The 12,733-nt window shown below is 42.6% G+C and overlaps 2 protein-coding genes across 3 annotated transcripts in view; both read left to right on the forward strand.

Annotated features, from left to right (window-relative positions):
• The first annotated feature begins 1,547 nt into the window (after positions 1-1,547).
• Positions 1,548-2,514, forward strand: fgf9 (fibroblast growth factor 9). The gene is made up of 4 exons (XM_035604606.2): positions 1,548-1,578; positions 1,891-2,019; positions 2,124-2,227; positions 2,332-2,514. Exons 1-4 carry the CDS (start codon positions 1,548-1,550, stop codon positions 2,512-2,514), a joined length of 447 nt encoding a protein of 148 aa, XP_035460499.2.
• The window catches only part of tmprss3a (transmembrane serine protease 3a), a 20,670-nt gene continuing 10,239 nt past the window's right edge, over positions 2,303-12,733 (forward strand). Inside the window, exons 1-5 of one of the 2 annotated variants that reach the window (XM_035603847.2) lie at positions 2,303-2,865; positions 7,122-7,159; positions 7,680-7,899; positions 10,330-10,443; positions 12,649-12,733. The exon at positions 12,649-12,733 is cut by the window's right edge and continues 32 nt beyond it. In XM_035603847.2, coding sequence (XP_035459740.1) covers positions 7,866-7,899; positions 10,330-10,443; positions 12,649-12,733 — 233 coding nt within the window. In that variant the 5' untranslated portion in view covers positions 2,303-2,865; positions 7,122-7,159; positions 7,680-7,865. Of the gene's footprint in view, positions 2,866-6,836; positions 6,958-7,121; positions 7,160-7,679; positions 7,900-10,329; positions 10,444-12,648 lie in introns of those variants that run through there. The other variant, XM_047337214.1, reaches the window with a different exon arrangement.

Consider the following 12,733-nt stretch of genomic DNA (forward strand, 5'->3'; position numbering starts at 1 on the left):
TATATGTTTGGAGATATTTCACATAGTGGCCTCAGAAAGTATTCACACCTCTTCACTGTGTTCTGTGAGCTAGCTGCAAATGGAAAACATGGTTCATTGATCTATTCTCATAAGCATAAGGACAAAGTGAAACCATGTTTTATAGTTGTTTTCTAATAGAACTGTTTTCAGACACTTCGTTATGACCCTTGAAATTTAACGTTCCATTTCTCCTGATCATCTATGAGATGTGTCCACACCTTGCCTGAAGTGCCTCGTGGTGAATCAACTAATTGTGCACTCTGCATCATCTATATAACGAGTCGTACGAGACCTCCCACCAAACCATGAGGTCGAAGAAGCTGCCTGCAGAGCTCAGTCAGGATCATGTCTTTTTGGAACACATCCGAAGAGTCATGTCTAGAGGACACTAGGTACGGCTCATCACCTGCCCGTTACCATCCCATGGTGTGGCGTCATGCTGTGGGAGACCACAGCACACAGAGATCCTGAATGAAAACCCGCTCCAGAGAACTGGGCTGAAGTGTGAGCGTCCCACAGGACAGTGAGCGAGACAGGTCAGCTCTGTGGACGTCCCTGGGTAGACCTGAGACTGTCCGTCCACCTACAGTCCTCATCCAACCCGACGGAGCCCGAGAGGCCAAACACGAGTCAACGCTGTGATCACTGGCTTCAAGTAGAGTAGAGGCTCTAAATACCAAGGTCAATTTGATACTCACTTTATCATAGTACATGATTTATGATTTTAGCATAAGTTTGCAACTCAAATCGACTCTCTTTATGGACTGTATTTATATAAGACTTTTCTAGTCCCACCGACCACTCAAAGCTTTCCAGGATGAGTCACATTCATGCATTCATAGGGCGCTGATGTGAGAACGTATGATGTGTATTGTGTTTATCAGCTCCCTCTCCAATCTGTGATTGTGATGCGGGACACAGTTCACTGTTCTCTCGTCCGTCACAGGTCTGATTAAGAAACATAAACAATGAATCGTCAGTTTTCCTGTCTGTATCCTCCCCATCCTCCTGTTGATTCGGTAGAACTATGAAGTCAGGAACATGATATATTAAGGCTGTTGTTAGGACTACTGATATGTACGGTATGTGTAGAGTATCTTACTGTATCACTGTCAGTCGGGGCTCCAGAGGGTTAGATAAAGGGAGGAGGGGGATCACACATGGTGCTGCAGGACACACGCTCACTATACAGTATATATGACTGTGGTCTGCTGGAAACTGCCTGATGGGTCTCACTATGAATGCTTCCTCACTGATGTCTGGTTTCGGGCTGCTCCTGGTTTTAGGTGTTTATGATCAGGCGGTTGGGTCAAGGAGACGTGGACCAGTGGCTTCACCTGAGAAACACAACACTCGTCTGTGGAAGCTTCGCCTGAGGGACTCCCTGCTGAAAGGTGACGGTCAGAGAGTTTATCATTCCTGCTGATTTTCCTCCAAATGCTGTTTCTTGTGGCCAAAGTCTCTTCTATCTCTTCTATCTGTTCTATATCTATCTGTCAGTGCACAGTAGAAAGTGGTATGAACACATGCTCCTGAGGGTGATGGTGGACAGGATGTGTAAGAGAAGCATGTCACGGTGGACGTGTACTATCAAATCCACCAGGTCTGACATCTTAATGGACAACTGTCAAATTATAATACATGAACTCACATCTGTACCACATGGTGAGAGAGTCGTTCAGGTTTTAAGATGGATTAAATCAGTCCTACGTGTCTGAACAATTTGTGGGGACCTGTGGAAATTCTGTCAAAAATCCTTTTTAAATTCAATTTATTCCAAATTTTCCCAATTACTTTTTGCATTCATTGACATAACAGGTCAAATGGAATTACACCCTATCCGCTACAATGAATCTATTTACAACGCAGGTTCTAGTCCTCATCCGACTGGAGAAGCGATCAATCACCTGCTGCTCTACTGCCGTGTTGGGATCGGCTACCATCTCCAGATCCTGCCCAGTGGCTCCGTGGGAGGCGTCCACAAGCCCACTGAGGACTGTGAGTTCACGCTCACACACACACACCGTCGCCATGCGTGGAACGTCGTGTCTTATTCATTCGTTTCTGAATTGTCTGACTCTGGATTTCTCCATCTCCACCAGCTTGGCTGAAGGTGTTTGCTATGAATCAGGGAGTGGTGGGGATCCGAGGAGTGAAGAGTGGCTTGTACCTGTGTATGAGCGCAGCGGGACGGGCTTATGGAGCGGTAGGTGTTGTTTACAGTGAGAGAACGAGTGCGTCAGAGAAGAGAACTATGCTGAATGAATCTGTGACTAAACACTATTCACAAGGACGTCTGTTCTCCTCCAGGGGGAGTTTTCTGCCGACTGCCTGCTGAAGGAGAATCTGGAGGAGAACCACTACACCACCTACTCCTCTCTGTCTCATCCTGGCATCTACCTGGCTCTGTCCCACAGGGGAGGCCTCCGGAGGGGCAGCAGTGTGGGCCGCCACCAGGCCTGCACCCACTTCCTTCCTCGAAGAACTCCCTGAGCCAGCTTTCATCAGAACTGGACTAATGGTTATTCATGTGGCCACCTCAGCATGTGAAGAAAGCAGGTCAAGTTTTTTGTGGTATGCTTGACACGCGTGCAGGGAAACAAAACGCTGTTCCTGCGGGACGTCGGTGGGACGGAGCAGACACACGCAGTGTGACAAGAGACGGTAGCAGCAACAGCTGGAATCTAAACAAGGTCCAGTGCGTTTTCTCCTCTTCTCCCAAACTGGACATGATGGTGGAACTTTCCCAGTTTGATTTTGACCTGCGCTGCTGCAGTGACTGAACCCACCGAGCTCGATGACCTCGTCTGTAATGTTGCTGTAGAGTTTCAGTGAAAAGAGAAGGTGAGGGAGCTTTTCATTTCATGTTGAATCGTCGTAGACACGCTGCCTATTTCTAGATACGCAAAAACAACAAAAGCACGGAAAAATTTGGTCCACGAGGGGCCTCCAACAGTGTCGCCATGGTAACCAACTCTGCCTTTGTGAAAGACAGACTACTAGATCTAGTACCAGATGAGGGATCTGTTGGGATCGCTTGGAGCTTTACTTGATACGAGTGAGAACTTGAGCAGAACCTTCACCTTGCAGTCGTGGTGTACGTCAGGGTGTGTGGGTCACACACGGGGTGAAACCACAATCATCAAACGAGTTCAGAGTTGACTGATATGTACGGACTATTGATAATGCCAACATCTGTCAGTGTTATCAGTGACTGTAACACGTGAGCAGTCTTCACAATCGTATGTATTTCGAAAGTGTAGATGATGAACTAGTGCTGACTGTTCATCCAGCGCTTGACAGAAGAAGATTACAGAGTGTGAAACCGTATTGATCCGGATTATTCTAGTTGTGTAGTTTTATTTATATTTTTCTACAACCGATTGTAGTATTAAATCGAATATCTATTTTTTTCTAATAATATTTTGTAATTTAAGGTGGAGCTTTAACACACCCTCCACAATTCACAAGGAAGAAACAATAATTTGATCACGTTGAGTTTCATGCAAGGGACATTAAGAGCTTGGTATTCGTTGACCGGGCTAACTGAGTCCAAAACATAGATTAACTATTGTACCTGACAGATTTACCCAGGATTCAAGTTAACCACAATGACTTTCTGACTCGACGGAATTTCATACAAGACAAAAGAGGAGCATTTTAAAACTCTCTATAATGTCTACCCATCCAATGAACTGCTAAGACCGAGATTCAGTGTAGATCCCAATACCCACAGCGTCTGCGACATGGAAGTACAAACCACTGATCATCTGTTTTTCCACTGTCTGTACACTAGAACATTTTGGGAGGATTTGCAGGACTGGTTGTCGAGGACATTGAGAGTGACTTTATACCAAACAATTCTGATTCTTCAATCTTATTTATCCACACATCACAATGGAGAAAAATGAAACTCCTTTTCTCTGTTTTTAAAAAGGACCTTGTCCAAAATCACCTGAGTTCCTTGAAGCTCATGAAAGGAACCTCTATGACATCTTATTCGCTTAGGGAAATGTATTTTTCATTATTTATTTATTTTATTATTATATATTTTTATTATGATCTATTTATTTTATTATTATTTATTTTATTATTTATGTTTTTTCTATTACTTATCTTGTATGTTTTGTCTTGAATGTTTTGTGAGGGTTTTGTAAATGGACTTGGGGCGCGCTGGTTACATCATTGTCTCCGGATTTCCGCGTATGACATCAACGCCGGCGGTTGGATAATCCCATAACCTATCATAAATATGTTCCTTTAACCCTTTGTATTAATACGTATATGTAAAAAGCTTTGAATTGTCTCATTTAAATGTAGGAATAAACTCATTCGCCTATGTTTATGTTGTTCTGCTCAGCGCCACAAATCACTTGTCTTGTGTCTCAACATTAACTTGTCAAACTGCTTCATCGGAACTATTAACATAACATTCACCAAACCACTCGGACCTGTCTCTAAAAATGCCAGTAAATATAAAACCTTTCTTTATTTATTATTCAAATCTTTTGACCAGAATAAGTCGAAACAGAGTCATCAGAGAGAGAAGGCTGAGACGTGCTGCTAAACTAGGAAGAAGTAAAAGGATGAAGATGATTTTTTGAATAAATATATATATACATATACACATACATACGTCATCTGAATTCTCTGTCAGACTACACCCCCTCCTGGGGAAACTTCACATGAGTAAACAGTGTGATTGTATTGTCACTGAGCTTTTATTTCCATTTCATACACTGTGTTGTCAATATCAATATTTCACTTTTTAGAATAAGAAAGCCTTTATTGTCATTGTACATAGAATTATACAATGAAATTAACAGTTAAGTTAAAAAAGTAGACACTTCCCTAGTCAAATTCAGGACATAGTTGCACTTAAAGGGACAGTTCAGTGATTTGGAATTGGGGTTGTATGAGTTACTTATGCATAGCTAATATGTTTCCTTATGGAGATGGAGATCAGCAAAGTGATTTAACGGAGTGTGGAGGAGAAGTGGAAGTAGCGTAAGTCTGAGTCCCACTGTTGCAGGGGGGACGACTGAAAAACATATTTTTTGCCACATTTTTAAATGCTTATATATAAAAAAATATATATCAGTTCATTTGTAATTTCATTTAATTGTTTCGAATCAAGTTTTGTTCTCCTGTTTCGCTTCGGAAAAAATGTGAGCGTTAAATTATTCACAAACCACATGATCAATAATTTTGGTGCCATAGGCAAGATTATGACTGAACTTCATGCTCTTGTAAACAGTTGTGTGCTGCTGGAAGAGATTGATTCCTGAGGATATTGTGATGTATCAGAGGATTTTTCCCTCATATTTTGAAGACCATAATTCTGTCTGTATTACGATTTGCATTTAATTACCCCATCATACATATGCTTAGCGATCCTCATGAAATGAAGATCATTTTCAGACATATACATTTTATATACAAGGGCAGCAGAGAGGCTCCTCTGAATGTAATGTAACTGTTCTCTCCACTGATGGACACATTCTTACTAATCTTTCGAATCTGTCTGTCACACGCTTGTTTACAGGCCAAGAAAGTGCAGTGTTGAATTTGGACATGGCAGTATTGATACATTTTGAATAAACAGCTGATCGAGAGACGTTGTCAATCGAACAAAGGCGTGTTGTTCTCCGGTTCAGGGTTCTGTCTGAGTCGAGCTTCACCGAACTCTGAATAACCAGGTGAACAGCTGTTAGTGCAGCAGTGGCCTTCGGACCTCTGAGTCCTGCACATGGCGCCGCGCTTCAGCCCCCGCCGATCTGTGCAGCCTCACCCGGGATCGTCACTTCTCTCACCCATGCCTTTACTAAGTTTTAATTTGACCTAATCTTAGATATATGTACATGTTCCATCGTCTTATATTGTAACTCAGAAGTCTGGCTGATATTGTTGCCCTAGTTGTGATTCTCAGAGTATCATAATTGTACTGAATGTATTTTAAACTTGTGTAAACCAGAACCGACTGGATCTCACTGTATGGTCCGGCTTTGTTTCTTTTCCAGGCGGCGGGACGACCTGCCGGGATTATTTGGAGGATTTAAACTTCTCCTTGCATGCAGTGTGGTAGGCCTGAAGGGTGGTGGTCACTAGAGACCATCTGCAGGCTGGTCTTCCCCTGCAGCGTCCAGTGTAGTGGGGACAGGGATCAGTGTGGTTGTTGTTGGGGTCTTTGATATAGTTCCCTCTGTATGCTTTAGTGTCCTACGTCATTCTGAAGCCCGTTGTTTCAGTGGCTGGGTTATTTGAGCTATTATTATTGTGAAATAAAAGACTTTGGCTTTGACTTGGGATTATTTTCTGCTTTCTTTCTCAGGCCCTCCATAGCAGTCATCCCCCTTTTTGATGAACCTGTCTCCCGCTCTTCTTGAACCCCTAAATGATTGTGTCCACACTCTCTCACACGCTTGTTGGAGTCTATTCTGATCTGTGGACATATCTGTCCACCTTGCATACTGTGTTGGGTCCCACATGGGAACCACTTGCTTTCCCAAAGAGGGAATACATACAGTAGTTGTGATATATATATATATATATATATATATATATATATTTATATATTTATATAGTGATGGCAGCAAAATTATACTAGAAAATACATGTGTATGGGTGCATTTTCAGAAAGCAACTGGACAGTGCAGCCAGTGGACATTGGCCCACGCCAACAGCCTGGACACTTAGAGGACACACGAGCATGTAATCGTACCCAGAAAATGGGAGGTACGTCGTCACCTGATCCCCACTGTGAGTGGCAGCATTCACCTGCTCAGGTGTCTCTTTGTACCACAGAGTGGGCCCAGCAGGAGGGCAGCCATTAGGACCGGGAGAAGAGAGGGAGGACGGAAAGGATGAGTGGGGGATAGGGGTCCGTGGTGTTGAACGTGGAGGATGGCAAGATGACCAAGAGCTTCGTGGAGATCAGTACGTTGGACACATTTTGGACAAACTCGGGAAAACATCTCTCCCAGCCTCTTTTTTCTTCATTCTTGGTTCTTTTCTCTCGACTTCTTCTCTCCTCTTCCACCACTGTTGCTCTGTCAGTGCCGTCTCCACTCATCCCGATATTTCTCTTTACTTTTTTGCAGATCCCTCTTCCAATGCTCCTGCGGTTGACACATCACCAGTAAGTTATTAGATGATTGACATTAAATTATTTTATATCATTAACTAATTCAATATTTTTGGGCTCTAGAGTTTTGGTTTGACAAAACAAAACATCCCTTTGAGGAAATCTGGATTTTCCAATTTTTTCTAAAATTTTATCGAATGGACTTTTCATTGATTAATCTAAAAAGATTAATAATGAAAATAATCATAAGGTACAGCCCTAAATGTAATAATGACAGACGGATGGATTTTTAAAAGATGTGTGAAGAAGGGGAATGGTTGTTAATGAAGGTTAGACCTGTTCTCTGCCACATAACGGTACCATGTCTTTGTGCTTAACTTTGTGCTTTACCTTAGAGGTCTGATACAACATGGTGATTAACAGAACCCATATATATTAAGACTTTTTAAATCACACAATGCCAAACTGATGAAGTCTTCATACAGTGTTGCAATGAGAGCTGCAAATAGATGAGTGTGTGTTCGTGTCTGTGAGATTCGAGTCAAGTCGTTGTCCTTCATATTCTCCTGTTAAGGAACCTAAGGCAGAGGACCCCTCCAGGATAGAGGTGGTCTCCGTGACAGAGGAGGACCTCCCCACTGTCGAGACCCCCAACACACTGAATGTCAGCCCCCTGGGCAGCTTCACAGCGGACCCCCCGTCAGAGAACACCTCGGCCAAACCTGTAGAGCCCCAGTCTCCAGCTGCACCCAGTCCGACCATGCCAATCACAAAGGTGCAGCCATTTCTCCCAGGTGAGACCCCGTGCTGTCCTTGAGGTGACGCCATGAACCAATGAATGTGTAGATCACTGAGTTTCATAAGAATCTGCTTGACATGTGAGATGATGGAGATAAAGATTAAGTGATGTGTCACGGTCTTTACCCCCTGGTCCCTTAGTCCTCCTCATCGTTCCATGAGGGAACTTGTCCTTTACCCAACCAGACAGTTCTAGTTCTGCTTTAAAGCTGCTTTCATCGTAGGTTGTCTATAGGGAGGTTAGCTGTGTGTAAATAGAAGAAGACTGGGTCACAGACAGACTGTAGGAGTTTTAACAAATCCATCTATGGGACAAAGGCCAGAGGAATCAACATGGCCAGCAAAATTCAATCTGTTGGTACCATGTCACTTCACCAAAGCACCTGACCGTGGATTCAGAAAGTGATCAAATATGTTTTCATAAAAAGGTAAAATTGTATTTATCTACACAAGAATGCTAGAGATTACATCTATTTTTAATGATCTAGAAGATTTGAAATGGTCTTTGGAATTCAACTTTGAGCTATATATCCATTCTTTTTGTGACTTAGTCGATTCACTTTCAGGTACTTGTGGTACATTGTCTCAAGGCACTTTACATAGTGAGGTCAATATTATAATATTACAGGGAAAACCCAACAAATCTAACAATGAGCAAAGCACTTGGCGACGGTGGAGAGAAAAAACTCCCTTTTAACAGGAAGAAATCTCTGACAGAACCAGACTCAGTTGTGGGCGGTCATCTGTCTCGACCGGTTGGGGTGAGGAGAGAGAGGAGGAAGAGAGGAGAGATGGGCAGAAAGAGGGTGGGAGGAGAGACAGTAGGAGAGAAGAGAGAGAGAGGACAGTTGTACAACCGCCACTGTAATCTCTACCAGACTGATACTTATAATTAAAAAATACAATTATGTTGTTGTTATTATTAGTGATGATATTAATATTAATAATAATTATAACAATAATAATGAGGGGTTTGGGTCCTGCAGCTCTGGGGTCAGAGATACACTAGGAGAGATAGAAAACACAAACAGGGTTAGTGACATGTACTGTAAACATATCGGGGGATGGGGGGGTAGTATAACAGTTGCTTTAATTTCTACCAGACTGATACTTATAATTAGTGAAAACTGATACTTATAAATACAATGACGTTATTAATAACAGCAGTTCCCCCAGCAGTCTAGGCCTCTAACAGCATAATAAAGAAATGGTTTATTAAACACCTGAGCAGTTCTAACTATAAGCTTTATCAAAGAGGAAGGTTTTAAGTTTAACTTTAAATGTAGACAGGGTATCTGCATCCCTGACACAAACTGGGAGCTGGTTCCAGAGGAGAGGAGCCTGGTGGCTGAAGGCTCTGCCTCCCATTCTACTTTTACAGACTCTGGGAACCACAAGTAATCCTGCATTTACAGAGCGAAGTGATCTATTGGGATAATATGAAACTAGGAGCTCTGTAAGATATGATGGAGCTTGATTATTAAGGGCTTTGTAGGTTAGGAGCAGTATTTTGAATTCTATTCTGAATTTTACAGGAAGCCAATGCAGAGATTCTAACACTGGAGAAATATGGAAGAATACAGAAGTTGATGAACAAACAAACCAGACCTGAATGTGGATCTGATCCCCTTCTGAGAAGAGTGTGTTTAAAAGAATAGGGTCACTTTTATAGTTTCCATGTGAAAAACAATCCCATGAAAAGACCCAAAGTGACAGTGGGTTGATTCCAAAACCTTGTACGTCTTAATCCTGTGAACCATAGAGCACCATTGCAAATGATTCAAAACACATCTTTTCATCTAGTTACACATGACACCATCATGCTGCCAGAAATACTCACTCCACCAATTTGACTGGTCCACCAAAGAAAATAGTCAACAAATCCAGACTTCCTTGAGTAATCTTTGTGAAAACCTAGCGTAAACAGAAGTGATGGACGGACTTGGAGCGTAATAAACATAGTGGTAAGACACGAGATGTTTTACTTTACCACTGGTACTGACTGTAGCAGCAAATCACAAGATAAATGATACAATCATTAAGACACTTTGCATAATAAGTCATTCTTCTGGGATCAGCCCTCTGGCCTCATGGCTTCAGAACCTCCTCAGTGCTCGAACATTCAAATTTGATAGATTTCATTTTCTAGGTAACGGAAAAAACACAAATTCGTGGCTTTTCTCTGCAATGATTCTACCTGCTGTTAAAGCCCAACATGGTGTTGTATGTGCTGTAGGTCCGGAGGCAGGGTGGGCTCCTCCAGTCTTCGTCCCAGTGTCCTTGAACCCCCAAACTCAGAGGGTGGAGGATGTGTGAAAGGAAAGGGCCGCCCGAACATGTGTGTGAATGTGATTTGTTGTGTAATTGCAGTCCATTTACCATTTATATGACATGCCGTATGCACATGAGCTGTTTTATTTCAACAGAGGATGACTTGCAGAAGAGCTGGAAGGACAAACTGCTGGCCCGTCGCGTGGAGCTGTTAATGGCTTCGTGCCTCATCTTGGTGGTCACTCTCGCTCTCAGCATCGGACTTGGAGGTGAGGAGCTCAGCGTGGTATGAACTTTGTCCACCAAGGAAGTAATAGAGCCACTGGAGCGTGGGCTGCCTTCGCTCCATCAATATTTGATGCAGTCCTCACCTATTATACAACTCAGGTCCTGCCCATAAACACACTGACATCTCTGCTTTGTGCTCGTTTTGGATTTCTACAATTATTTTTGATTCAATCTGGTCCTCAGATGTCAAACACAAACTGCTGGATCAAGATCAGATGGCAGACTTGTCTTAAAACCCTTGTTGGTTACCTGAACGCCCTAACCACTGAAGAGGCTCGGAGGCCGCTTCACAACGCTGTGCCTTCAACTGGCTCAAGTAAACACTGTTCACAAGCAACAGATTTCAACATTACAATTATCAGGTCACAGCATATTCCATGCAAGAGAGTTTCATCTCATCCTGAGCCAGGGAAACATCGTCCTTTCATTGGTCTTTATTGGTCTGATATATTCTTTATGATTCATTATGAAAGCATGTAGACCAATTCATCACATATATTCTCCAGTCCCATTGTGGTGGGAGGTTGGGAAAACGCAAATCAGAATCTTCTGTCAGCAATATATAAAACATACAGTAGCTATAGAAAGAACCTGCATTGAGGAACTGGAGAAAGAGATTAAGACATTAGAGGATGAAATAATCCGAGGGAGTGATAAGAGCAGTGGGACCTGGCAGAGTAGAAAAAAAAAGCTCTGGGTAGATTTCACATGAACAAGCAAAGGAAGATTTTAATTCAGACTCAAATTTCTACCATTGCAGAAGTAGTCCAGGACTCCAGGTGGTTGGGTGCAAATTCATATATCTTAAAGATGATTTCTAACTTAGAAGAGTTTGAAAACTTCTTACATAATTATTATATATGACCATTAAAGGATTTACTAAAAGGCTAAATAGGTCTCTCTCTCTCTCTCTCTCTCTCTCTCTCTCTCTCTCTCTCTCTCTGTTAAATCCAGTGCGCCTGTGTAGAGTAAAAACCATAGACTGTTTATGAAGATGTACAAAGATGAATCTGAACGCCATCTTTCACTCTTAACGTCATCTGGAGCCAGATTCTGACCTTGGTATTGTAATCCCGCCCACACACGCACTTGACAAATGAAGTCAGTCTCAGCTGTCGATCATGCCGTTTCGCCCCATTTTGAAAACGTCACATTATTGTTTAAAACCAAACTTATCAGAAACGGGAACACTTGAACATACATCAGGGTGATCACGACAACCCAAACTCACAGAAAGCATCTTTATTTATCCTGCACTTTTTCATATTTTGGTCCATTTCCCATCCGCCAACATGGAGGGGGCGGGGATTATCTGAAGTGCTGGTGTCAAATGGTGCACGATCACTGTGAACAGCACATCAAGGCCAACATGACTGGAGGATCAGATGATTGTCTGAATACACACTGAGCTCAAATCAAATGGGTCAGCTTCTGTCCTGCTGAGTGCACACACACACACACACACACACACACACACACACACTGATAAGGTTTCCAAGCGTCCGACTCACCTCACAAACAGCCGTGTGGCACTGGTGTGACCTGGAAGCTGAGATGGCCACAGAGTCGAGTTTCAACAAGTCGACGAGAGGTTCTGTGACTTTATCCAGCGGAAGAAAAACAACTTGTACCACATGATTATAAGGTAGCAAGGCAATATGGATCATTTTAGTTTGACTGACACTTGTCGACTTGTGTAACACGCTTTTGATTTTGTAATACTCCAATTCCTACTGTATGAGCTTGTGACTGATATTATGGGAACCGAGCTCAACACTAATATTAAGTTGACTTGAGGTGAAGTTAATTGTCGTTTTTGATTAAATTAAAATATGGGATGGTACACCATACAATGGAGCATTGTAATTCTGGATGGTACCACTAGAGGAATATTGTTATAGACAAGTATCTACTAACCCACTATGAAAACTGGGGTTTTCCATTTATAGTAGAGTTCTACTGTAGCTATCAATGTAATATATAGATGGCTAGACATGATACCCAAATACTTAGCAGTCCAACGGAAATAATCTGCTAAAAAGAATCTCTAAAGCAACAACAGCACTTTGAGTGGACCATATTCTGATCTCCTCACCATAGTGTGACATGCATGTACAATATGGTCTCTCAATGACAAGGTAACGTACAGTATGCGTCTGTGAACTTGTGTCTGTCCTTCCCCACAGTGGGTCTGAGCTGTGTGGGCAGGTTTCGCTGTGGCTCGTCGTCTCAGTGCGTCAGCGCCTCCGCCCAGTGTGACGGAGAGGTTCA

The sequence above is a fragment of the Scophthalmus maximus genome, chromosome 14 (genome assembly GCF_022379125.1).
Source record: "Scophthalmus maximus strain ysfricsl-2021 chromosome 14, ASM2237912v1, whole genome shotgun sequence".
Taxonomy (NCBI): domain Eukaryota; kingdom Metazoa; phylum Chordata; class Actinopteri; order Pleuronectiformes; family Scophthalmidae; genus Scophthalmus; species Scophthalmus maximus.